Source organism: Capra hircus, chromosome 18 (genome assembly GCF_001704415.2).
Source record: "Capra hircus breed San Clemente chromosome 18, ASM170441v1, whole genome shotgun sequence".
Lineage (NCBI taxonomy): Eukaryota > Metazoa > Chordata > Mammalia > Artiodactyla > Bovidae > Capra > Capra hircus.
Window position 1 is genome coordinate 52694498 of NC_030825.1, and position 27399 is coordinate 52721896.

The 27399-nt window shown below is 51.4% G+C and overlaps 1 protein-coding gene across 2 annotated transcripts; it reads right to left on the minus strand.

Annotated features, from left to right (window-relative positions):
- PHLDB3 (pleckstrin homology like domain family B member 3) lies at nucleotides 1-26937 on the minus strand. Of its 2 annotated transcripts, none has more exons than XM_018062514.1 (16): nucleotides 26820-26937; nucleotides 26000-26266; nucleotides 25161-25343; nucleotides 24781-24918; nucleotides 20983-21111; nucleotides 20598-20759; nucleotides 19186-19296; nucleotides 18982-19065; nucleotides 18355-18465; nucleotides 8135-8234; nucleotides 7890-7980; nucleotides 7717-7804; nucleotides 7524-7577; nucleotides 3272-3491; nucleotides 2592-2677; nucleotides 1-1108 (listed from the first exon to the last, which is right to left on the minus strand). In XM_018062514.1, exons 2-16 carry the CDS (start codon nucleotides 26231-26233, stop codon nucleotides 974-976), a joined length of 1926 nt encoding a protein of 641 aa, XP_017918003.1. In that variant the 5' UTR covers nucleotides 26234-26266; nucleotides 26820-26937; the 3' UTR covers nucleotides 1-973. The 2 variants fall into 2 exon arrangements, with proteins under 2 accessions (XP_017918003.1, XP_017918002.1); XM_018062513.1 differs by having other exon boundaries at nucleotides 26000-26352; nucleotides 26820-26936.

Genomic DNA, 27399 nt, shown 5'->3' on the forward strand with positions numbered 1-27399 from the left:
TGAGAGATGAAAGGATAGCTTTATTTTCCCCTTTCGTGGAATGAAATGTGCCCTATGGTGCTGGAAATACATCCATGACCAGGCCAGCCCTGGCTCTGCCTTCTTGGAGCTCCCAGTCTGTCGGGACATTGATCCATCACCAGTGATGACCCAGGATGCTAAGGAATGGACCATGTGTGCGTGACTGCTAAGTTGTTCAGTCGTGTCCAACTCTTTGTGACCCAATGGACTGTAGCCCAGAGGAGCTCAAAGGAGAGGGTGTGTTTGATCCAGGTGGGGGAGTCAGGAAAGGTTGCCTGTAGGAGGCGACAATCCAATTAAGAAGCTAAGAACAAGGAGCTAGCCAGTTAAGGGAAGGGCAGAGGGAATCACATGTGCCAAGGCCTGGAAGGCAGGAACCTAGGAGTTCCTAGAAATTGCCAATTGCCTAGAAATTGCCCAGTCAGGTCCAAAAGGGTGGAAGCAGGCGGACCCACAAAGTGAAAAAACAAAATTGCCACATGCCTCTCTACACCCACCCCCTGCTCCCATCCAAGACCATGGGGTTGAAGAAGACCTCCATTCCTTATGGGAAGAACCAGCTGAGGGATGGCTGGTTGGTTGTTTTGGGTATCCGTAACTCAGATGCCTTGCCTAGGGGTCGAGGGGTCCCGTACGTCTATGCTGGGAACCTCAGCAAACTGTTTTCTTCCATGTTTAATTCGGTATCACAGGAGCAACAATAAATAGTTCCTTCCCGCCCCCGCAATTTTTCTCCAGTCCGGGGCAGAGCCCGAGGGGCTGGCTTCCCATCCGGAGAAGGCACCCGCAGCCCGGAAAAGTCGCGGCTCAGACCAGCCGAGCCATCAAACCCACAAAATTCCCTGGAGAGTTACAAAGGGGCGGGGGCAGGCTTCCCGGCAGTGGGCGTGGCTTCGAGACACTGCGCGGGGGCGGAGCTTCACTGAGACGTCCCCCGAGAGAGTGTGGTCAATCAGGGGGCGTGGTTCTCATCAGCCGCTGTAACGATGACGTCCATCCAAATACGCACCGCCTCTGGGCTGGGGGCCACCATGTAGAAAAGGCGTTCGTAGGTTTTGACACAGAACGTTAGGCGAGGGTTCGGGCTCTGGAATAAGTAGTGGAATGGAGGTGGTTAAGAGAACAGATATGACTCCACCGTAGTTCAAATTCCAGCCTTGCTATTTACAGGATGTGTAGAGTTGGGCAAGTAATTTAAACTCCCTGAATGTATGCGGATCTGTCCTCCTAAATGATGCTACCTACTTCTATGGGTTATGAGGGTTAAATGAATTAACACAGGAAGGCGCCGAGAATTATGGGAGCAAGAGGAATTTAAAGGAAGGACCCATGTCCCAATCCCCCAGCTCTACCTTCTCCTGTATTAGAAACTGTTGCTGTTGTTCAGTCGCTAAGTTTTGTCTAACTCTTTTGTGATCCCACAGACTGCAGCCTGCCAGGCTCGGCTCCTCGTCCAGGGACTTCCCAGGCAAGAATACTGGAGTGGGTTGCCATTTCCTCCTCCAGGAAGTCTTCCCGACCCAGGAATCTGAACTTGTGTCTCTTGCGTCTCCTGCACTGCAGGCGGATCCTTTACCACTGAGCTCCCTGTGCCATGCTTAGTTGCTAAGTCATGTCCAACTGTTTGCCAGCCATTGACTGTAGCCTGCCAGGCTCCGTGTCCACGGGGATTCTCCAGGCAAGAATACTGAAGTGAGTGGCCATGCCCTCTTCTGGGGGATCTTCCAAACCCAGGGATCAAACCTAGGTCTCCTGCATTGCAGGCGGATTCTTTACCACCTGAGCCACAGGGAAGCCCTACTGAGTCCCCTAGGAAGTCCATATATTAGAAATACAAGCATTCAAATTTCCCCTCTTCCTAATCTAGGTCTCCCTGGTTTGTAACTGGGAAGAATTTAGTCTACAACCTATTTATTGAGTACCTACTTGCCAACCCCAAATTAAGTAAAGCCTTTATGTCCATTTTCTGTCTTTAACCTCAACTCTGGAGACATGGGTTTGAGTGCCCATTCTGCAGGTGAAAACACTGAGGCTGGAGACTGGAAGTCACTTTTCTGATGTCCCACACCTGGGATTCCAACCTAAGCTCTAGAGACAGTTACTCTCCAGAGCTTTCTAAACATTGTATCAGTTTCTGGCACTGCACTTTTATAAATGTTCCAATTCCAGAATTCTCTGGGGAAAAATAAATCTGATAAGACACCACAGGACCCATTCCCATTTGGCAACTGTGAGAAGATGCTAAGAAATGATCCTCTCCTTTTGATGCTCCCAGGCAGCCTCAGTCCCCACCTTGCCCAATTCAGTCACTCATTCTTGACTTGGCATCTGAGTTTCCCAAATTTCTGCTCTCAAACTTTTGTTCCAAGAAAAATAACTGTGGCTGAGAGCCAGAGACTGAACTCTTAATTTCTGGCCCCTGCAGTGAAATGACCTGTTTGGGTTTCCTGTGCTGGGTGGAGTACCCTGACAATAGGGGCTGTGGGTGGCCCTTCCCCAGGGTATAAGCTAAGATTTGACTGGCGGGGCTCCATCCATGAGGGCAGGGCGGCACCCAACAGGGGCTTCACCTTGAAGGCACAGCGTAAGTGGTCATAGTAGACTTCCTCGATAGCCTGGAAGTAGATGACACCTTTGAGCTTGGTCTCTTCCTTATCTGATGGAGGGGGTGAGGGAGAAACAGAGCCAGTGAGAGATGGGTTGGGGTTGGAGGGGAGGGTACCAAGGGGGAGAGGAGTCTCTGAGCCCAAGTCCAGAGACTGGGGTTGGGGTGAGGAGCATGGTGATAGAATCTGAAGGTCCCTAAAGCGCTGTGGTTAGGAGGTGAGTGAATGTCGGTGGGAGACTGGCGTAGTGAATGGATAAGGCTGGGAGGTGGAGTCTGGGGAGCTGGAATCCTAGGTCCCCAAGTCTTTTGGCCCCTGAGAAGGGCAGAGACTCAAGGAGAGGTCCAGAATCATCGATTACCCTAAAGAGGAAGGAGGAGAGGCTTGGAACCCTAGATCTGGGGGCTAGGCACTGATAATGCTCCCCCTGGGTATGGGGAAACTGGGGTCTGGGCACACAAGTGATACCCAATGAGGGCTGGGTCGCTGAAGGAGGAAGCGACTAGGGGGTCCAGGCACATACATGGACCTAAGAGAGGAGAGACCTGGGGGTGGGGCTGCTATGTCTCTGGGGTGAAGGTCTGGAGTGGTCTCTTTCACAGACTTGGAGGCCCAGGCACCTCAGGCAGAGGGGCTGGGCTTACCGGCATAGTAGGCCAGGCGGCGGGCCTGGCGGTCAAAGCAGAACCATCGCTTCCTCCAGGTCTTGATACGGCCACCCATCTTCACCAGGGGTCCGCGGCAGCAGCCTCCGGAAACCTGTAAGTGTGGGCAGTTTTCCGGATTGTGGCCCCAGCGCTCCAGGTGCTGCCGGAGATCCAAGACCCGAGGGCCAGCAGGGCTGGATGGCGGCATGGGCGGGGCCTGGGGAGGGAAGAGAAGGGGGCTGTGACGTCACAGGGTCAAGAGCTGGGAGGGAAGTCTATAGCCTGGACCTGTGAGGGGAGCCCGTCGCAGTAGCTCAAGTGTAAGGACCAGCACAGCCTTTAACTTTGGCAATGACAATTAAGGTGGTATTTCTGACAGCTACTCTGACTGACTGACACACTGCCCAGGGCTTTACCAGCATCCATTCCTCAACTCCCCTCAATGGCCACTCTTGGGTCAAGGCTACTATAAGTCCCGTTTTTCAGATCACACTGAGGTACAGAGAGAAACAATCCACCTGAGGTCACACAGAGCTTCTAAGTGACAGAGCAGGGATGTGAAGCCAGGTCTTCCTGACCTTAGTGCTCACCCTGAAACACCAGAGATGTGTTAGAAAAGTGATAAACCCCAGTAAGCCCTCATCTACTGTATCTGTAAAACAGGAACCAGATGGTGAGTGGTTATAATGAGAATGCTGATTCCATTATTATTATTGTTGTTGTAGACAGCATTCTTGCTGTGATGAAATTGGTGATCATTACCTGTGCTAAAACACACACACACACACACACACACACACACACACACTTTATAATCTCTTTGCCCCCCTTCTCCTCAGGAGGTAGGTACGTCATTGTCCCCATTTTACAGATGTGGAAACCAAGATTCAGAGAGGTTAAGTCACAGGCCCAAGTCACACAGCCAGAGCTGATGAGCCAGAACTCCCCAGGCAGAGTGGTCAGCTCAGGTGGCCATAAAGTGGAGCACAACGAAGGCCATCAAAGCATCTACTGTTACAAGGTCTAGCCTGATCAAACCTATTCTTCCCGAAAGCTTCCTGCAAAGAATGGTAAATGATCCCCAAGGTCACACTGAGGCCTCAGACTCCAGCATGCAAGCAGACCCCTAAGGGATTTTCTTAAAATGCAGACCAGGATTCAGTTCAGGGATGCTGATGCTGCTGGCCCGTGGACCACTCTATGAGTACTGAGGGTTGAAAACACTGAAATAAGGCTAAAGCAAGAAAGGATGAGAAATAGAGGGGAGACTAACTGCATGGAGACAAGGGAGAGTGAGGAGGGGGTGGTGGGAAGAGCTGGGGAACGCACAGGAGGGGGAGGGGTGGTTAAAAGGGCACCCACTGGGCATCCTGCCAACTCCACACAGTAACACTAAGTGATCACCATGTACTGGAGGTCTGCTCTGCAGCCAGCACTGTGGCAAGTGATCACCTCTCTGCTTCTCCAAAACAACCCATTATTGTCCCCATTTCACAGAGGAGGAAACTGAGGCTCTTAAAGAGGAAGTGACTCACCAAGGTCGCCCAGGTAGGACATGGGTGGAGCCGGGCGCCAGGCAAGGAGAGCAGGGATGGGCTTGGGACTGGCAACTCCCCCACTGCCCACCCGTGTCACCTCCAAGGAATCCCTGCTCCTCTCCAAGTCTTGGTTTTCCTCATCCCAGCACCCTCCTCATGGGGCTGTTTCCTGGATGAGCTCGCTGTTGTCACCTGGTGAGTCCACCCCCAGGCGCAAACCCCAGGGACACGCTTGCTCACGGACGCAAGAAGGCAGCTCGAGGTGTGAGGGGGTGGGGATGGGGGACAATGCAGTCAGCAGGGGACTGGTTAATAAATGATGGTGCTACACAGCAGGCGTGTTTCATTTTTAATGAGGCAGAGCTTATGTCTGACAACCCGGAAGGCTCCACCAGCCTTCCTGCTTTAGTTTATTCCCGGCTCTTATCAGCACCTGACATGCTACTTATGTTACTTACTGATGCTGCTTTCTGTCTCTCTCCCCTGCTAAAGGCCAGCTTCCAAAAGGCAGGGATTGCCACTCCGCTGTCACCCAGGGTCTACCACACAGGGCGTGCTCACTCACTCAGTCACGTCCGACTCTCTGCGGCCCCATGGACCGTAGCCCGCCAGGCTCCTCTGTCCGTTGGATTCTCCAGGCAAGAGTGCTGCAGTAGGTTGCCATGCCCTCCTCCAGGGGATCTTCCCCACCCAGGGATGGAGCCCGAATCTCCTCCATCCTCTGCATTGACAGGCGGATTCTTTATCACTGAGCCACTTGAGAAGGCCACCATAAATAGACACTCCATAAACACTGGGTTGAAATGAATAAGGAAAGGCCTAATGTTTGAGAGAACCAGAAATGGGTTGGGAACCATGTACTTGTTTGTGAGGAACATAAATTCACCAAATGCAGGCTGATCGGTGAATGTGGAAAAGCATAAACACAGATTTGAAGTCTCCTCCACGACAGAAAACACTTGCGCCTCCAGGCTGGGAGAACTTCACTTTCCCAAATTCTAAAGTGTTTGCTCTAGGGGCTTCCCTGGTGGTCTAGGGGCCGGCACTCTGCACTCCCTCTGCAGGGGCATGGGTTCAATACCTGGCTGGGGAACTAAAATCCCACAGGCCACACGGGGAGGCCACAAAGATAAATAAATACGGTGTATGTTGTAACAAAAAAGTATTCATATTCTTAGTATAGGTAGAAATAAAAGCTTAATGAGGAGCTGTCAGCTAAACTCAGAGTAGGAGAAATTCTACAAGATAAAGGACTTTTCCACCCAATAAATGGCTTTTTTTTTTTTTTTTTTAAGCAGGGAGGGAGGACTCAATCTGAGAGATTTAAGACATTTTTACTAAAGGCACTGTGTGTGCTTTGTTTGGATCCAGATTTGAATAACCAACTATCAAAATCTATTTTCGAGACAATTTGGAGACAATTAGGGATTTTGTTAAAATGCAGACTGGGATTCAGTCATTCCAGGATGGGGGTCTGGAGGGGAATGAAGTTCAAGGATCCGATGCTGCTGGTCCATGGACCACACTATGAGTATTGAGGGCTGAAAACATTGAAGTAAGGCCAAAGCAAGAAAGGATGAGAAATAGAGGTGAGACGAATTGCATGGAGACAAGGAAGAGTGAGGAGGGGGTGGGGAGAGGAGCTGGGGAATGCACAGGAGGGGGAGGGGTGGTTAAAAGGGCAGCCACTGGGTCATCCTGCCAACTCCACACAGTAACACTAAGTGATCACCATGTACTGGAGGTCTGCTCTGCAGCCAGCACTGTGCCAAGTGATCACCTCCCTGCCTCTCCAAACTAGCCCATTATTGTCCCCATTTCACAGAGGAGGCAACTGAGGCTTCTAGCGAGGAAGTGCTCACCAAATGTTAATATGGACCATGTATTAGAATGCTACAAAATTAGTAATAATTTCATAAGCTATGACAGTGGAACTTATGTTAATATATATACAGATAGATAGATAGTAGGTACATAGTGATGTATGGAGGAAATGATAAACTATGTGGAACTGGCTTTAAAATGTTCTGCTGCAGAATGGGAAGTAGGTGTGGGTCCAGAACAACAAAGTCAGTAAGTAAAATAAGATTCCATATTGATAACCAGCGGAGCAACATGGAGGGCTTCCCTGGTAGCTCAGCGGTAAAGAACCTGCCTGCGAATGCAGGAGTCGCGGGTTCAGTCCCTGTGTCAGGAAGATCCCCTGGAGAAGGAATGGCAACCCACTCCAGGATTCTTGCCTGGAGAATCCCGTGGACAGAGGAGCCTGGCGGGCTACAGTCCATGGGGTCACAAAAGAGCCGGACACGACCAACCAATGAAACAACGGTCATGAGCTGCATGGTGGGCACATGGGAGGTTATTAATCTAGTCAACCTTTGTTTGAATATTTCTTAAGTAAAAAGGTTGTTTTTCTTTTTTTTTAAGAATCAAACAAATAAAATTTTAAATACGATTTAAAAGCCCCAGCTTGTGGTTACCCTCATACTGCAGTAACTGCTGACACCGGCACCCACTTACAGAAGAGGAAACTGAGGCACAGAGAACTGAGTGTGTCACATACCATGGATTCAGAGGACCCTGATGGGAACAGAAACTAGGTCTTCAGAGTTCCCCTTCTCTTGCCAAGCCCAGGACACTTTGGAGAACAGGAGAGGGTGAGATGTCAAAGGGCAGAGGCCAGGGGAAGTGAGGGCAGGGGCGAGACTCACCATGATGGCAGGTACAGGGGGGCCTGAGGGACTTTCCTTGCTTCTTGTCCCTTCCTGTGGGTGCAGAAAGAAAGTGTCAACAAGACTGGAAACCAATAAGAAGTGGGGGAAATGTACTGCGTTCCTGGGTTTGGGGGAGGAGGGGCTGGGGGTCTGGACTCCTGGGTCTGAGGGAGGAGGGGCTGGGTCTCACCCTGGCCTGCAGCAGCCGCTCCCTCTCCGCCACAGCCTGCTGCAGGAGCTGCTCCATTCGGGCGATGTCTGGGTAGAGGCCCTTGCAGCTGGGAGCAAGGAAGAGAGGCGGGGCCGGTGAGAGGAGCCCAGTCTCTTCCCCAACGTCTTCCCACCTTCTCCCTGACATCTCACCTATTCCCGGGGCCGCAGTTTAGCAGCTGATAGAGAGGGTGCCTCCCGGAGTCTCTAGCTTCAGGCGGGAGGGCCGAGGCCTCCAGGGATCCTGGGGGGAGAAGGGCCGGGGCAATGGGCTGGGATGCTTCCTGGTCTAAGCCTCCCCCTCTCTCCCCCAACGGGGGCATCCAGGTTTCTCCATCCTGTGCGCAGGGAGAGTGGTGATGTGAGAGGAGGGTATGTGTTGTGAAGTTGGTACTCACCGGCACAATGGAGCGACAGAGGCCGGGGACATCCTCTCTGACTGGCTCTCTCTCCCCTCTTCCGGGACAGGCTTCCAGTCCTCTGGAGGCCAATGGAGCCCTGAAACACACACAGCCCAGGCACACAGGAAAAGATGCTCAGTCTCCACCATTAGATCAGAGAACCGCCATCCTGAGACTGCCCGGGTGGTCCAAGGGTGAAGACTTGGAGCTCCCCATGCAAGGGGCCGGGGTTCGATCCCTGGTCAGGGAACTAGATCCCACATGCCGCAACCAAGAGTTTGCAGGTGGCAACTAAAGATCCTGCATGCCCCAGTGAAGACTGAAGATCCCCGAGCCACCCGGCGCAGTCAAATAAACAAATATTTTTTTCAAAAAAAGAAACCACCATCTCATTGGCACAGATCAGAAAGCCACTGTAAACACAATGCTGAGTGAATGAGTAGCCATAAGGGGTCACACAGTGTACTGACCAGAATGGGCAAATCCAGAGAGACAGTGGTTGCCAGGGGCTGTGAGGAGAGGGGAATTGAGGGGTGATGGCTCAAGGGTAGAGGGTTTCTTTGTGCATGCGTGCTAAGTCACTTCAGTCGTGTCCGACTCTTTGCGACCTCATGGACTGCAGCCCACCAGGCTCCACCGTCCATGGGATTTTCCAGGCAAGAGTACTGGAGTGGAGTGCCATTGCCTTCTCCGCCCACAAGGCTGAGGGCTGTTTTACTGGAAAAAATCTATGGAGGTCCGTTTGGCTCTTTTTAAAAGATAAAAATGGTAAAAAAAAAAAAAAAAAGAAAAAGAAAATGAATTTGAAAAAAGAAAGGAAATAAAATCAAAATGACAAATGTATAAACCTTCTGAGCCCCAACTCCATTTCTAGGACTTGTGGGTACACTCAGACATGTGCAAGATGGCCTGAGTTCAAGGTTAATTCCCACAGATGCCTGGAGACCACCTAGTTAGTTAGTTAGTGTTAGTCGCTCAGTTGTGTCCAACTCTTTGCAACCCCATGGACTGGAGCCCAGCAGGCTCCTCTGTCCATGGGATTTCCCAGGCAAGAATCCGGGAGTGGGTAGCCATTCCCTTCTCCAGGGGAGCTTCCCGACCCAGAAGTCAAACCTGAGTCTCTTGCATCTCCTGCACTGCAGGCAGATTCCCTGCCTAAGCAAGGAAGAGACCACCTAGGAGACCGCCTAAGTGCCCATCAAAAGGAGACAGGCTCGATAAACCTGAGATCATCCACGTGGAGGAAAACCCCAAAGCAGATAAAAGGCAAAGGATGCCGTTTATATCAGCTAGAAAATAATGTTTAAGGTATAAGCAAGTACAGAGAGTGCAAAGAGGATACCACCTACCCATAAAAAGAGGGGGAGAGTGTATACATGCCTGACTGTTTCAGTACAGAGTATTGGGACTTCCCTGGTGGTCCATTGGCTAAGACTCTGACCCCCCAATGGAGGGGGCCCAGGTTCCATCCCTGGTCAGGGAACCTGATCCCGAATGTGGCAATTAAGACCAGCATAGCCAAATAAGTAAATATCCAAGGTACAATGAAAGTCGTTCAGTCGTGTTCGACTCTTTGCAACCCCATTGACTATACAGTCCATGGAATTCTCCAGGCCAGAATACCGGAGTGGGTAGCCTTTCCCTTCTCCAGGGGATCTTCCCAACCCAGGGATCGAACCCAGGTCTCCCACACTGCAGGCAGATTCTTTACCAGCTGAGCTATCGGGGAAGCCCAAATAAGTAAAAATAAATACTTTTTAAAAACACAGTACATCTCTGGGAAGACAGGAGACACTTGTAACCCTGGCTACCCCTGGGAGGTGAATTGAGTGGATGGAAACAGCGGCAAGAAAGACCTTTTCTCTGAATGTCCTCCCTTTGAACTCAGAACAAGAGGAATATTCTTTTTCAAAATAATAAACATGACAACCAAGTGCAACCTGTGTTCCTGGACCAGAAAAAAACAATTTTTTGTTGTTGTTTTTTGCTAACAAAAAGCAAAAAACATTTGCGGGACAACTGACAAAAATATGAATAACAAGAGCTTCCCTGGTGGCTCAGTGGTAAAGAATCTGCCTGCTAATAATGCAGGAGACATGGGTTCCAGCCCTGGTCCAGGAAGACCCCACATGCCAGGGAGCAACTAAGCCTGTGTGCCACCATCATTGAGATCCAGAGCCCGGGAGCTGCAACTACGGAGCCCTCCGGCCACAGCTACCGAAGCCCATGCGCCCTAGAACCCGTGCTCTGCTGCAAGAGAAGCCACTGCAACGAGAAGACGGCAGCTGCAGAGCAACCCCCTCAGCACGGCTAGAGAAAACCAACAGCAGCAACGAAGACCCAGCACAGCCAAAATTAGATAATTTATATATGAATAACATTGTGGACTTGAATAGTATTGTCTCAATGTTAGCTTCCTGAATGTGACTGCTGTACTGTGGTTGCGTCTGGGAATGGCCTTGACCTCAGATGATAAAAAGTAGAAGCATTTAGGGATAAAGGGGAATCATGCTTCAGAAAAGAAGAATAAACGGTGTGTGTGCATGTGGGTGTGTGTGTACAGAGAGTGATATAGCAAATGCCAAATGTGGTAAACTGTTAGTCACACAATCTGGGTGACAGGTAGACAGGAATTCTTTCTGCTCTTCCTGCAGTTTTCCTGTAAGTCTTAAATCATTTCAAAATAAAATAATAAAAAAACTACCCCCCAAATGAAAATAAACTTATTTGAGAGTAACAAAGAAAGCAAACTAAAATCATTTCTTTAAAAAAAAAAAAAAAACCAGCAAAAACTCTGCTTGGATAACAAAAGATAATAAGAAGAAATAAGTTGTATAATTTGAGCACCAACACATATCGTGCATGCCAAGCTGCTTCAGTCGAATAAGACTCTTTTGCAACCGCATGGTCTGTGGCTGCCAGCTCCTCTGCCCATGGGATTCTCCAGGCAAGAATACTAGAGTGAGTTGCCAGGCCCTCCTCCTGGCCCAGGGATCAAACCCAAGTCCCCTGCATCTCCAGCATTTCCGGTAGATTCTTTACCAAGGAGCAACCAGGAAAGCCCATCAATATGTATGCTCACTGCTAAAGATCTTAACTCATCAAATATATGTAATTCAAAGAAAAATCGAATTGGTCACCAAAAGAACCAACTCTTTATTTTGAAGGTAGGTGAATGAGGTGAAATCGTCAAGCACTTTCTTTTCCTACAAAAACCATATCCCTGGGTAACCAAATAATCAATAAAGGCAAGTCCCTCTTTAGAAAAAATTGTCAATCAATAAACGAAGAAGGAGGACTTCCTTGGCAATCCAGCGGTTAAGACTCTGCACTTCCAGTGCAGAGGGTGGAGTTTCCATTTCTGGTCAGGGAACTAAGACCCCACATGCTGAGCGGGCAGCCAAAAAATATTAACTGCTTTTTTTGTTTTAAGATTTCTTTAACTACATTAAAGAAAAAAAAACAATAAAAATAAATGAAGTAATAACAGATGGGATTTTCCCACTCATGACCTTCGGGAATCAATCAATGGATGCCGCAAAAAAAGAGACACATGCTCCCAGGATGACTTGCCAAAATGCCGATCATGCAACTGCTCAGCCTCCCACACCCAACTTTACAGGAAAGAGAGGCAGAGCAAGGTGGTGTTGACCCCCACAGATGCAATCAGCAAACCCTGCCTGCGAAACTACAGAGCAACTGCCTGGTTTCTTCAAACATATTTCAAGAGGGACAATAAAAAAAATGTGAGTCAGTGGATTCTGCTGCTTCTGCTGCTGCTAAGTCGCGTCAGTCGTGTCCTACTGGAGTGGTTTGTCATTTCCCTCTCCAGTGCACGAAAGTGAAAAGTGAAAGTGCAGTCACTCAGTCCTGTCCGACTCTCTGACTCTGCGACCCATGGACTGCAGCCTACCAGGCTCCTCTGTCCATGAGATTTCCCAGGCATGAGTACTGGGGTGGGTTGTCATTGCCTTCTCTGTGGATTCTAGGAGATTTAAAAGAGATGCGCTGTGCTTAGTCGCTCAGTCTTATTCGACTCTTTGAGACGCCATGGACTGTAGCCCTCCAGGCTCCTCTGTCCACGGGGATTCTCCAGGCAAGAATACCGGAGTGGGTTGCCATGCCCTCCTTCAGGGGATTTTCCCAACCCAGTGGTCGGACCCAGGTCTCCCGCACTGCAGGTGGATTCTTTACCGTCTGAGCCACCAGGGAAGCCCATAGCCACACATACACACAGTTCAAAGTACAGCGTTTGGCGATAGACACTGAACTGATGGAACTTTCAATGTAAGAAGACTAGGATAAACGTCAGGCTAGTGGTTATTCTCCGGGAGACCGATAGGGGTCACCATTGAGCGGGGGTATGTTGTGACCTGACACCTGGGGCCGTCACCCCGAGTGTTCCCATTAATAATTATTAAGCTGTGCGTGTGGTCGATGTGATTCTTTATATCCGTATTATTTTAAAACGTTTTTTAAAATAGTAACCATGGGACTCCTGGGCTTCCCAGGTGGCTCAGTGGTTAAGAACCTGCCTGTCAATGTAGGAGACATGGGTTTGATCCCTGAGTCCCGAAGACCTCCTGAAGTAGGAAATGGCAACCCACTCGAGTATTATTACCTGGAAAATTCTATGAACAGAGGAGCGTGGCGGGCTACAGTCCATGGGGTCGCAAAGAGCCGGGCACAGCTAAACACACACCACACACACACACACACACACACACATAAACACAAAACCATGGGACTCCCCTGGCGGTCTAGTGGTTAAGACTCTACACTTCCACTACAGGGGATGCAGGTTTAATCCCTGGTTTGAGAATAAGATTCTACATGCCACGCAGCTTCATTCAGAAGATTAAAAAAAATAAAAATAATAACCAGTATTTACCAAGTGCTCAGTCTTTGCCCAAGAGTGTCTGTGGCACACCACAGACCCATTTAAGCTTCTAGAAGCCTAGGAGTCAGGAAAGGTTCAAACCACTTCAAAAAGATGAAAATGAGCCCCAAGTTCCTGGCTCTTCACTCTTCCCTTCCCTCAACTGATATTCCCAGCACTTCCCAGCTGAGAGACTGCTGGCACTGAGGAAGCACGTAGGTAAGACAGACTCGGTCTTTCCTGGTGGCTCAGACCACAAAGAATCTGCGTGCCAACGCAGGAGACCAGAGTTCCATCCCTGGGTTGGGAAGGTTCCCTGGAGAAGGGAATGGCAACCCACTCCAATATTCTTGCCTGGGAGAATTCCATGGACAGAGGAGCCTGGCGGGCTACTAACACACACTGGCAAGAGAGCTCCAAGTCTTGTCTGCATGGAGCTGACACTGTAGGGACTGAGTGACGTGTATATGTGTGTGTGTTCCGTCGTGTCAGACTCTTTGCAACTCCGTGGACTGTAGCCTGCCAGGCTCCTCTGTCTGTGGAATTCTCCAGGCAAGAATGCAGGAGTGGGTTGCCATTTCCTCCTCCAGGGGATCTTCCCAAGCCAGGGGTTGAACCCAGGTCTCCTGCACCCCCTGCACTGGCGGGTGGATTCTTTACCACTGCACCACCTGGGAAGCCCCAAGGAACTGAACAAGTCATCATTCAAGATGCATATCATCTGACATTGCTGTGAGTGAAGGGTGTTACAAAAGAGTGTTATAAACGGGGATTATAAAACAGGCTCACCTGCAACTGGAAGACCAGGAACAGCCTTCTGGATGCTGACCCTGAGGCCCAAAGGATAAGAGTTGGCCAGGGTTGCCTGAGGCGAAGGGTGTTCCGGGTGGCAGGATCGGCAAGTGCAAAGGCCCTGAGGCAGGAGCCAGCATGGCGTGCTGGGGCGGGGGGTGGGGGGTGGTCAGTGCCCCTGCAGCTGAACAGAGTCAGTACAGGGAGGGGGATGGTGAGAGGTGGGCAGGGGTCAGGCCACACCAAGGAGCCTGGGGGAACCATGGAAGGCTTGTGGAGGCAAGAGCTGAAAAGTAGGAGAGATGAAGATCACTCTGGCTATTGTTTTGGAGCCAAAAACTAAGGTGAAGAAAGTCACTGAGGAGGGTGGTAGAAGGTCGTGAAAACCAGAAATGAGGGTGGCAGTGGGTGGAATAAGAATTATAATAATTATAACAATATCAATCAAGGACAGCCCTGGTGGTCCAATGGTTAAGAATCCACCTTCCAATACGGGAGACATGGATTCAATCCCTGGTCAGAGAGCTAAGATCCCACATGCTGTGGGGCAACTAAGCCTGTAAGCCACAACTAGAGAGAAGCCCGCGTACTGTAACTAGCCCGATGCAGCCAAAAATGAATTTTTTTTAAAAAAGCTGGTCTTCCCTCATTAAAAAATGTAATACTAATCATTATATAACCAGAATAACAGGTGCCCACCTTTACTAAGCACCTGCTATGTGCCAGACATCACACCAAGTACTTTAATGCATTAGCCAATGAATGCTGCTATTATTCCCATTTCGCAGCTAAGTAAACTGAGGCACAGAGCTGTATCTCAGGTCAACCAGCTAGGAAGTGGCACAACAGGTACTGGAATCCAAGCAGAGTCAGTACTCTTAGGCATCACATGATCCTGGAAAGAAGGGGTGGGATTTGAGAAGGATTCAATAGGACTTGGAGGGAGAGACGGGCAGGGGCAAGGGGGAGTGATTTGATAATCCCTGCATTTATCTGCTTGTCTACTGTTTCTCTGGCTGCGTAAACAAAGACTCCCTGTGTTCTTTGTGGGGCTTTCCCCTGTGGCTCAGGGGTTAAAGAATCTGCCTACAATACAGGAGACTCAGGAGATAAAGGTTCGATCCCCTGGAGGAGGCCATAGCAACCTACTCCGTTATTTCTGCCTGGAGAATCCCATGGACTGAGGAGCCTGGCAGGCTACGGTCCATAGGGTTGAACAAAGTCAGACACAACTGAAGCAGCCTTAGCAAGCACGCACATACAACCTCATCCCTGAGGTCCCTCGTCACTGCTTATGCGCTCGTGTTAACCAGGTGCCCACTTGGGTTCTGAAGTTTCCTTGAGAAACCCTCGTCTCTGAAAGGCACAGGCTGAGGAATCAGGCAGCTTTGGTTCACACCAAGCTCTGCCGCTTAGTTGGGTGTGTGACTTTAGCAAGTCACGGCTCCTCTCAGGGCAACTCCCCGTCTGTAAAGTGAGCGAGGTCCTGCCGCCCTGCCGTGGCTGATGCAAAGATTCATACACTGACCTCATGCAAAACACACAGAAGAGTGCCTGGCACGGCCACCAGTGTCCAAGGGCCAGACACTTGGTGACACCCGCATGCAAGGTGGGTGTGGGGTCCACACTGGTGGGTACAGGGTCCACCTGGCCTTAGAGGCTCTGTGTCCACAGAAGCCACTAACTCAGGTAAGGACTCCATAGGAATGGCTCAGGCTTCCCACCAAGTCTTTATAGATATGCAATTTAATTATAAGGGTCATATTTACCCGAAGGCACATTCGTTGCCTGGCAACAGAGCTGACAATCCACCTTTATCAGCCTTCCAGCTAGAAAGTTACAAAGGCTCTGCTAACCCTTTACCTGGACAATAATAGGACCCAATGCTACAGTTTCTTCTGACCAAAAATAAAATTTCATATTAGGTGCACTTGCAATTTCATACATATATAACATATATTATTGAATTATATATTCAAGAAACATAATTTTAATATAAAATATATTAAGTTGAAGCATGTCAAACTGTCAGTATTTGACTGTTTCTCACCTTCAAATGGGCTTTCCTGGTGACACAGACGGTAAAGAAGCCTGAAGTGTGGGAGATTGGGGTTTGACCCCTGGATCAGGAAGATCCCCTGGAGAGGGGAATGGTAACCCACTCCAGTATTCTTGCCTGGAGAATTCCATGGACAGAGGAGCCAGAAATTATATGTTTCATGAATATATAATTCAATAATATATGCTATATATGTATGAAATTGTATATGCACCTAATATAAAATTTTATTTCTGGGTTAGAAGGAACTGGCTTTGAATCCATGGGGTCGCAAAGAGTCGGACACAACTGAGCGACTTTCACCCTCAAATAATAGCAATTCCGTGTGGTTCAAAGTGATAAGATGGCTTTGAGCAGATCCTGGCCTATATTAAGCTCTTAAATATTAATATCAATTACTATTTTAGCAATAGTTAATAATATATTAATATCATATTGTTATTATTAAGATATGTTGTGTATAATATAATATAATCAACAGGTAAATATTATAATATACGATATAATTAATTTATTAATGTTAACTTTTGAGCTTCCCTGGTGGCTCAGACAGTAAAGAATCTGCTTGCACTGCAGGAGGCCCACGTTTGTTCAATCCCAGGGTTGGGAAGATCCCCTGGAGAAGGAAATGGCAACCCACTCCAGTACTCTTGCCTGGGAAATCCCATGGACAGAGGAACCTGGTGGGCTACCATCCATGGGTCACAAGGAGTTGGATACGACCAAGTAACTAACAACAGCAACAACAATATTATGTTATTATTGTGGGTACAAAGACAGACAGACATGGATCTTCATAACATCATTGCTTAAACTACACGAAACTCCATCTGCCATCCTCAGAGAGAGGAGCTCCAGGCACCCACACAGAACTGTGTACGCACAGAAGCTCAGAGTGGTTCAGAGTGTGGGCTCTGAACACAGAGCGCTGAGTTCAAATCCCAGCCTTGCTATATACTAGCTGATTAAGAAACCTCAGCTGCCTCAGTTTCTTCCCTATAAAACGATAAGAAGAACCCAGCTTGTAGAGTTGTTGCAACGACTAAGTAAGTAAATCCACATAAACATTTAAAACAGTGCCTGGGGACTTCCCAGGTGGTCCAGTGGTTAAGAATCCACCTTCCTATGCAGGGGCGGGGGCGGCGGGGGAACTAAGATCCTACAGCCTTGGGGCAACTAAGCCCACACCCAGCAACTACTGAGCCTGTGGACCACAGGGAAGATCCAGCACAGCCAAAGAAAAAAAAATTATTTTAATTCATAAAATAAAACAGTGCCTGGCACACTATAAAGACTCCACAAATAAAAAAAAAAAGGCTTCACAAATTTTAGCAGTCTTTATGATTCTTACTGTTTATATCATTATTACAGAGCCATTGAAAAGGAAGAGGCACCTCTAAATGTATCGAAAGAAAAAATCTCCACCACAGTCTTGAGCTAGAAAAAAAAAAAAAAGCCAACTAGCAGCTAATACACGTTTTTGAAAAAAACATTTACGTGGTAGAACAACCGCTCACTCTTTCTAAGCGCTGACCCCATATCCATACAACAGCCCTACCTCTGGGTACAGCACGCTGCCACTGTCTACTCTATTTCATTTAAAGTTGCTAGCAACATATTCAATAAATGTTTTAACCCATTCATAAATTGGAACCCCCATTTTTCAGAAAATGTGGAAGAAAGAAACAAACAGCTACCAGGACCTCCCTGGTGGCCCACTGGCTAAGACTCCGAGCTCCCAATGCAGGGGGCCCTGGGTTTGATCCCTGGTCAGGGAACTAGATCCCACATGCTGCAACTAAGACCAGCTATAGCCAAATAAATAAATACAAGTACTAAAAAAGAAAAAGAAACAAATAGCTGCCCGGTCCTGAGGAGGAGGGCCAGGGCTCATTGGGCTGGGGAGGGAAGGACTGATTATCAATGTGCTCTGTTGGGTGGCTTTTAAAATTTACATCTGGGGGCCTCCCTGGTGGTTTAAGTGGTTGAGAATCCACCCACCAGGGCAGGAGACACAGGTTCGTTCCCTGGTCCGGGAAGATCCCACATGCCAAGGAGCAGCTGAGCCCACGCGCCACAACTGCCGGAGCGCATGCACCCTAGAGACAGCAAGGGAAGCCACTGCGATGAGAAGCCCAGGCACCACAGTGAAAGGCAGCCCCCGCTCGCCGCAACTAGAGAAAAGCCCGAGCGCCGCCACGGAGGCTCAGCACAGCCAAAAATTAGTAAACAAATACATCTTTTAAAAACTAACTAAATAAAATTAACACCTGGGTGGGCCCGGTTCCATTTCTCCAGGGGAGGGGAGGTAAGATGTTAGGCAGAAGAAAGAAAAAGTAATAAAGCTGGAGCTTGGTGAAAGTTAAAAATGAGGCTTGATCAGCCGCCCCTCTCCCTCCCTCCCTCCCTCCCCCATGCCCACAGCAGAGAAAGCCACGGTGACCAGCGAGACCCCCGGTGATGAGGTATTTGTGGGAGGGGGGGCACCTGGAGGGAGCTGTGAACAGAGAAGAGGCAGGAAGAGGTGGCGGCGGCCGTGTGGGCAGTGGGATCCTGGAGAACCAGCAACTGGCGGTCTGTCTTCTGGGTGAAGAGGAGCTGCAGGAGAAGGGATGGGGTGGAGGGCCACTGCCAGGATGCTCTGGCCTCCAGAGCATGGGTGCCCACTGCCAGGATGCTCTGGCCTCCAGAGCATGGGTGCCCACTGCCAGGATGCTCTGGCCTCCAGAGCATGGGTGCCCACTGCCAGGATGCTCTGGCCCAGGCCTCCAGAGCATGGGTGCCCGCTGCCAGGATGCTCTGGCCTCCAGAGCATGGGTGCCCACTGCAAGGATGCTCTGGCTCAGGCCTCCAGAGCCAGCCCATTTCTTGGATGGAGAAGGAAAGGCTCAAGGCCCCAAGATAGTGGGAACGCGGTCTCAGGGAAGGAGGACTTGTGTGCAGAGACTGCTGGTTCTCTGAGGAGGAGGCTCTGGAGGTCTGCACTCCTGAGGCCCAGAGGGAAAAGGGATTAGGGGTTGAGAATGGTGGATCCCAAGGGAGAATGGAGGTGGGGGGCCTAAATTCCTGGGTCTCAGGGAGGAGGGGGCTGAAAGGCACACGAAATCTCCATACCTTGGTGAGAGCCTGGTTGGGCTCAGAGAAGTCCCCGCCAGGGGTTCCCTGAAGGCAGTTAAGCTCAAGCAGTCGGCTCCGTTCCTGGGGAGGGCAAGACATAAGCAACTCCTACACCTCAGGGGACATATGGGGTGCAGGCGAGGCAAGGGTATGCCCCAGCAGGAAGTGGGGATGTAAGACAGGTGTGGGCGGTGAACTGACCTGCGTCAGGGCCTGAAGGGCCTCCTCCTTCTTCCGGCTCAGCCCCCGGCTCTCAGCGGCCATCTGCTCCCCCAGCGACTTGAGCTGCTCCTCCAAGACCTGGATCCGGCGCTGCGGGGCACCCGCCAAGGCCCGGGTTACTCAGCTGCCCCCGGGTCCCCAGCTGGTACCCCCAGAACCAGGCCCTCCTTGAGAGCCTGGGGTTTGCTCCACCCCATAACAGAGACCCTGGCATCTGGATGCCTGGGAGGGCATGGGGGACACAGAGTCAACCTTCGCTAGTGCCCTTCTTCCCTTTGAGGGCCTAGAAGAGACCTGGGGTGAGCTGGAGGGTGGAGGTTCCCATATCCAGAGGCTGAGGAAGACAGAGACCCAGAGAAAGTCGACATTGCCAGAACAGAGAGAGAGAGAGGGACTTTCCTGGTGGTAGAATGGCTCAGACGCTGAGTTCGCAATGCAAGGGGCCCGGGTTTGATCCCTGGTCAGGGAACTAGATCCCACATGCCAGAGCTAAAAAGATCTTACATGCTGCAATGAAGATCAAAGATCCTGCATGCCCCCACTAAGACCCAGCACAGCCAACTAAATAATAAATATTAAAAAAAAAAAAAAAAAAAAAAAACAGAAAAAGGGAAAGACAAAGAGAGAAACTGGAAAAGATACAGAATAAAAGAGTCAAGACAGAGGGAGAACAGACACAGAGCCCGTGAGACAGGAATGGAAAAAGAGCGACAGGGAAAACGTCCAGAAATAGAGGTGGGGAAAGGAGGCCCACATCGGAACTTTCTAATCCGAAACTCTGGGAACCTTTGTATTAAATACAGTCAAAAGCTGAAAGTTAGTCACACAGTCGTGTCCAACTCTTTGCAATCCCCTGGGCTGTAGCCCATCCATGGAATTCTCCAGGCAAGAGTACTGGAGTGGGTTGCCATTTCCTTCTCCAAAATACAGTCAAACTTGTGGCTTTTTCCAGCAGGACTTTTCAGAAACCTTGAAAGTGAAGTTCCCAGAAAGGACTGGTGGGAGCATCGTTTGAGATGAGGGCTGAGACATGGGGACTGTAGCGGCGAAGACCTAGCAGGTTCAGATCCCAGTTCAATCCCTTTGGGAGCAAAGTGACCTTGGAAAAGATAACTTGAGCACCTTGACCTTGAGTTTCTTCATTTAGAAAATGTGGGAAAAGATATGAAGACCTGTCTCCCAGGACTGTTGTAAGGATTCGATGACTTAAGATTCATGAAATGTTTAGGATCGTGCCCGCCCCTGGTCAATGCTCAATAAACATCAGCGACCATCATGACTGTTTTGAAGAACATGACAGGGAGGACACCAGGACAGAGAAGGGACGAGACAACGAGTGGAGGAGCCAGAGGGCAGCGGCGAGGGAGGCAGGCGAGCCCAGGCTGACTCACCCTGTGCTGCGCCACACTGGCCTGGAGCTCCTGGACCTTGCGGTCTGGCGCCCCGGCCCCAGGGCTGTCCCGATCTTCTTCCTCCTGCCGGCTCTCGCGCTCCAGCTGCTGGAACTCCAGGTCCTCGTAGGCACGCTGGGCCACGTCCAGCTGTTCCCTCATCTGTAGAACAAAAGGACTGGAGGCCTGGACCTCTAAGGACCAGGAGGGTGGAGGGCTGGAGCCACGACTCCTGGACAAGGAGGGAGGAGGGGCTGTGGGATCTAGACCCTGGTGTCCTGCGGGTTAGGGGCTTGGGGCCTGAGCTCCTAGGTGGGTGGGAGAGGAGGGGACTGAGGGCCCGGATGGCTGGGTCCTGAGTGGCCTGGATACCAGGTCCCCTTACCTCCTGCATTCCCTGCAGAAGCCGCTCATGCTGGTCTTCGGGCTGTGAGTCGAGCTGCTCCTGGGCCTCCTGAAGTCTTTGGCGAAGACCCTCCACACGATCCCGCTCCTGGCTCAGCTGCCTCTGTTCCTGCATCAACAGCAACCAGACTCTTAGCCTCAGCCTGAGCACAGGGAGGGAAACAGGCCAGCTGGGGCTAAGGCCAGCCAGATCTCAAGCTCCTTCTTGCCTGGGGAGTCCCCCCTCTCCAAGTCTGGGGTGTTGGCTCTATGAGGGCAGGGAGCCTGTCTCTCTGGTTCATGCTGTACAGGCCCACCCAGAGCAGACCAAGTAAACAGCTTTTTAAGAAATGAAGGAGGGGACAGTTGAATGGATAAAGATATGGTACACATACGCAATGGAATATTACTCGGCCATGAAAAAGAACGAAACTATGCCATTTGCAGCAACATGGATGGAATTAGAGATTAGCATACCAAGCGAAGTAAGTCAGAAGGAGAAAGATAAATACCATAGAATGATAATGATATGTGCCATCTAAAATTTACACAAATTAACTAATCTATGTAACAAACAAACTCACAGTCATACAGAATAGGCTTGTTAGCACAGGGAACTGTATTCAATATCCTGTGATAAACTGTAACGGAAAAGAATATGAGGGGTCTTCCCCTCGGTCCAGTGGTTAAGACAGTGTACTTCCACTGCAGGGGCCATGGGTTAGATCCCTGATCAGGGAACTAAGACCCCACATGCTGAGCTGCATGGCAAATTAAAAAAAAAAAAGAATATATATATATATATATATATATATATATATAACTGAATCACTTTGCTGTACAGCAGAAGTTAACACAACATTGTAAATCAACTATTCTCCAATAAAGTTTTAAAAAAGAAACAAATGAGGGAATGAATGCTAAACATATCCAGACTTGGTGATTGATGCTGGGGACCCAGAAGGGGGTCGGACCTGGGCCCTGTACTCCAGCAGGGGACACAGCCAGTTATAGCCTGGGACAATCAGGGCAGTGAAACGCAGATTCTGTGGGAACCAGAATGGGGGGAACCATTTCTATCAGGGTAAGCCTAGGCTTCCTGGATGTGAAGATTTTAAGGTGAGCCACACAAACCAGGGAGCATTGAGACCTGGGGAGCTGGAGAGGGCTGGAAGGGCTTTCTGGACTGAGGGAACAGCATGGTGCAAATGAATGGAAGTTGAACAGTACAGGAGGGACTTTCCTGGTGGTCCACTGGCTAAGACTCTGAGCTCCCAATGTAGGGGACCTGGGTTCGATCCCTGCTCAGGACACTAGATCCCACATGCCACAAGGAAGAGTTTGCAGGCCTGCTGCATGCTCAACTGCTTCAGTCATGTCCGACTCTTTGCAGTCCCATGGACTGTAGCCCACCAGGCTCCTGTGTCCATGGGACTTCCCAGGCAAGAATACTGGAGTAGGTTGCCATTTCCTCCCCCAGGAGATCTCCCTGACCCAGGGATCAAACCAGTTTCTCCTGGGCTCCTGCATTGCAGACAGATTCTTTACCACTTGAGCCACCAGGGAAGCCCAAGAGTTTGCATATCACAGCTAAAACATTCCGCATGCCATAATGAAGACTGAAAATCCCACGTGCCCCAACTAAGACTCAGCAGAGCCAAATAAATAAATAAAAATAAATACTTAATAAAAGAGAAGAAAAAAGTAAAGGAAGTGAAAGGGCAGACTGCAGTCAAGAAGAAAGAAGGTGGGATGGAGGGAAGAGAGGGGGAATACAGGTGAGAGATGACAGTGGAAAGGCAGACAAGACGAAGCTCGGGTGTGGTTTGGACCGCCAGGCTGAGGAACACGTATCCGGGGTCAGTGGGGAGTCACGGCAAGATTGAAAGGCTGGAGTAGGATCTGGGTATGGAACCATCCCTCTGGGAGATAGGTTCGAGGGGTAGAGACCAGCTCCTTCCTGAGTCCTCCGGGCAACAAGAATGAGACCTTAGACTTCCCTGGTGGGCCAGTGGTTAAGAATCCGCCTGCCAACGCAGGGGACATGGGTTTAATCCCTGGTCTGGGGAGATCCCACATGCCGCAGGCCAACTACTGAAGCCTGAACTCTGGAGCCCAAGTACCATGACAAGAGAAGCCACAGCAACAAGAAGCCCCAGCACTACAACCAGAGAGCAGCCACCGCCCACCGCAACTAGAGGAAGCCTGCACGCAGCAACGAAGACCGAGTCCAGCCAAAAATCAGTAACTAATGAAAATTTAAAAAAAGAATGTGACCTCGCCCGAGGTCCAGGCAGGGCAGATATAAAGGAGATAAACTAGCAAGAGAGATGCAGGGGGCACAAAGAACAGGACGTGGTGACTGACAGGCATAGGGTGAGAGATAAGGAGGCATGCAGAGCGAGGCTCAGGACTCTGGCCTGGTGACCAAAGGGACAGTGAGACGGGGATGGTGTGGAAAAGGGAGTTGCTGAGGTCAGCACGGGATATGGTGAATGAGAAGGGGCCAGACTCCTGGATCTAAGGCAGGAGGGGCTGGGGACCTGGATTCCTAGGTCTGAGGGAGGAGGGACTGGGGGTCTCGACTCCTGGATCCAAGGCAGGAGGGGCTGGGGACCTGGATTCTTGGATCTAAGGCAGGAGGGGCTGGGGTCTGGAAACCCAGGTCCTAGGGGAAGAAGGAGCATCTAGGAACCAATATCCTAGAAATCAGGACACATAGGTCTAGATTTTGAGAGGGAAATCAGGGCTGGGAGAAATACAGGCTCTTTGAGGTAACTGAAGACTCAGGATCCAACCCCAGGAAATTCCAATATGTCTAAGATAAAGGCAAAGAGAGAGACTGATAGAATTACAAAGTCACCATTTTCCAACGGGCAGCACTCTCCCGTCAAGCAATGACCAACAATGGATGTTAAAGCCTTTAGGTAAGTAACTATTAGGAAGGGATCAGAGTGACCTCATTGAGGTCTGGAGAATCAGAGAGAACATCCCCCAGGCCCAGTGCCCCAAATGCACCACAGCACATCCGAATCTGATCCATCTTATACATTTAATCAACCACCTGCTTCCAGGAAGCGAAACGAGATAAAGGACACCCCCGGCGTCCAACTGGTCACATACTGACCATGGGACAGAGGACTTGGTTTCTTCAACAAAGAGTTCAGGGGAAAAAACCAGTAGGCAGGGACCATTAGAGGAGAAACAACACAGGCAAGACATCGCAACCCATTACAATAACCCGATTCAAACAGCCAACTGTTAGCCATTGTTTTTGAGACAGTCTGGGACCCATGGAAACGGACTGGAGATGAGATAGTAATTCTTCAGATGTGATAATGACATAGGGGTGATGTTTTCTTAAGAGAGTTCTTAAAGAACTGAAGTATTCACTGTCAACATGATGTCTGGTACTGGATTTCAAATCTAGGGACAGGGAAGCCAACTGCAGGACATGAAACAGGAACGGAGGATTCATCGCAGCTGAACTGGGGAGTACACCACATGGCAACAGTCTATTTTTTGTTGGTTTGACATTTTTCACGAAACGACATTTAGAGAGCACAGAGAAATGGGGCAAGGGAACACGCCCCAGTGAGTCAGGCCCCAAAGTCATACAGGAGAGAGGGAGGAGGGAAACAGACAGGCATAGGTCCCCGCCGCTGCCCACCCCCAGCCCCAGTATCATGGCTTGGGCAACAGGGGGTGCAACCCCGGCCCCAGGTCCCAGGAGCACCACAGGAAGGTCTGTCCAACAAGGAAGAGAACCGACGATGAAGGTCCGGCCGGGCAAACACACCTGTTCCCGCTGCTCCTGGCCGCCCTTCTCTGAGTCCACCTGCTGCCCTAGCAGCTCGCGAAGCTGCTCCTCCTCCCGCCGAGCGGCCACTCGCTCCCCAGCCAGCTCACCCCGCAGCAGGGCCACCTCCACCTCCATCTGCAGAGAGAAGGCAAGAGCTGGGACCCAGAGGCCTGGGTCTGAGAGCAAGGAAGGGGTGGTGGCGCGCGGACGCCTGCTTGGGTCTGATCGAAGGACCTGGGAATCCGAACTCCTGGATTCGAAGAGAGTATGGAGCAGGCCTGAGACTCGGCTCCCATGGTTGTAAAGAACTGGGGGCCTGGCCTGATGGGACTCCCCACGAGTTGGGGCCAGACTTCCCAAGGGGTCTGCAGCCTCACCTCGATCCTCAGTTCCTTCCTCTGACGCTGTAGCTCTTTCACTCGTTGCTCCATTAAAGCCACGCGAGTCAGGGCCTCCAGCTGCTGCGCGCGAAGCCGCCGCGCCGCCCCTCGCACCCCTTCTCCGGACAGAGCTGGTGCGGGGGGCGTGGCCGGGGTCTGCACTGGAGACGGAGCCTCCGCCTGAGGTTGAAGAGGGCTAGTCAGCTGGGGAGGACTCGCCCCCTGCCGTCACTAAATAGGTCCCTGGGGCGGGGAGTGGGGGTGGGAGTCTGAGTTAGCGACCCTCAGCCACCAAGCTCTTTTATCCGAGGCGGGGAGGGTGCAGGTCCGACGACCGCTCGGCCCCAGGAGGTGGCTCAGGGACTCGCAGTCCGGGGAGGGGGCACAACGCTCACTCAAGGACGCTGTTTCCCATTGTCTTGGCCTCAAGTCTTCGAAGGTTCTGCATCTCTTTCTCTCTCCCCGGGTCTCTGAGCCTTTCCCCCTTTTCTCTGGGCTTCATCTTCCTGACTCAGTATGTCTTCTGTCTCTGAATCGCTATGTTTCTTTCTCCCTCGGAGTATCTCCCTGTCTCAAGGTTTCTCTGTCTCTCTTTCTGCTTCTCTGAGCATCACTGTTTCTGGGTTTCTGTCTGTGTCTATCCTCAACCCTCTGAGTCTCTTGTCTCTGCTCTCGCAGTGTCCCTTGACCCCTTTGGATCTTTGTCTCCCAGTGTCCCCGTCTCTCGGTCTCTATCTGGTCTCCCTATACCTGGCTCTCTGTGTCTCTGTCGCCCGCTTGGGTCTGCTCCTCTGGGTCCCCCCCACCCAGTGACTCTCGCCCCCCGGGTCCCTCACCGCATCGTGGCTGCTTTCGGTGCTGCTGCCTTCTCCCACTTCTTCCTCTTCCTTCGCCTGCTGCTCAGCTCCTTGGCCGCTCGGAAGCTCTGCCGGGGCCTCGGGCGCCTCCCGCTCGCGGGAGTCTTTGGGGTGCCCCCGGGGCTTGGAGGCCCCTTGAGATCGGACCTCTGTGTCGCACTCCGGGACCGCCGCCGGCGGGGTCCCCAGGTCCGGGCTGCTCCGCGTCCCCATGGCCGCTGAGAATTCCCGTCGGGTGGGCGGGGCCTGGGGTTACGGAGGAGTTGGGGGCGTGGCCCAGGGGGCCGGCGCTTCCCGCCCGAAAGCTCCGGAGAGCGCTCCAGAGGCGGGGCCTGAGAGTTCAAAGGATGGGACTGAACATTCCAGAGGCGGGGCCTGGAGCTTCCAGGGGCGGGGTTCGTGGCTCCTAGGGCGTCACGCCCCAAGAGGCGGGACCGGAATTTGAGTCCGGGTCCTAGTACGCCCCCTACCGGCGTCTCCCTGCTATCCAGGTGTCGAGCCTTGTACTTTGCCACCCGCCCCCAACTATCCCCTTGGACCACTTTAGAGCGACCCCATCACCATCTGCTTCGCGGACTCAGGAGCTGGGTTCCGCTCTGTCCTCTCTGGAGCCCCGTAGTCTCAGCTCTGACCCCCCTGCGTAAGGGAGCCGTGCCCCTGCCGCCTCACCCAGGGATCGGAGAGTCGGGTCTCCTGGTCTCCCTCTCCTGACAAACCAGGAGCCTTGAGTCCTCGGCTCCTCGAGAGCGAGATTCCAGAACTCCAGCCCCCGCGACCCCCACAGCCCCGGCCCCCTCACCGGCTCAGGCTTCGGCGCGCTCCGTTCTGCGCTCCGGCGCAGCAGTTTCTGCCCACTGGACAGGTGGCTGGGGAAGAGGGAGGAGAGACAGGCTGCTCGGTCCCCCTCCCCAGCAGCCCGGAAGTGGAGTGGGGGACAACAGGTCCAACAGCTCTCGAGGGAGGAGGGAGCGACCAGCTTGCCCCGCCCGCAGCCGCGGCAACGGGCCATCCTGGCCCCACCGGCCCCACCCTAGGGAAACCCAGCATGACGACCCCCCGGCTCTGCCTCCAGCGCCCCCAGTCCTGCCCCCGGGGGGCCAGGCGCCTTGGTCACCTGTGTAAAAGCGCCTCCCTAATGCCCAGACTCTCAGAATCCTGAGAGGAAGAGGGGAATGGAGGTAGGGGCCTCTCCCCTCTAATGAGCACTTTAGAAGGGCCCCAACCGGTTTGGGGAGCTGGACAAGAGGAGGGGGTGCCCTGAGCTGAGTCAGAGGCCCGCCCAGAGACAGCGGGAAGTGTGGCCCCCCCACCTTGCCATGGGTGGAGGGCAGAGGTTAAAGGTCTCAGCCAGACCCTTTCCTCTCTGAGCAAAAACAGGA

Bases quoted from the DNA above. Each gene is read 5' to 3' on its own strand.
- PHLDB3 (XM_018062514.1), bottom strand. From the start codon at position 26,233: ATGGGGACGCGGAGCAGCCCGGACCTGGGGACCCCGCCGGCGGCGGTC. The intron at 21,112-24,780 runs GTGTGTTTGCCC...CTGTTGATGCAG, and splicing joins GCCAGGAGCAGCGGGAACAG to GAACAGAGGCAGCTGAGCCA. The intron at 1,109-2,591 runs GTGAAGCCCCTG...TACTTATTCCAG, and splicing joins ACTTACGCTGTGCCTTCAAG to AGCCCGAACCCTCGCCTAAC.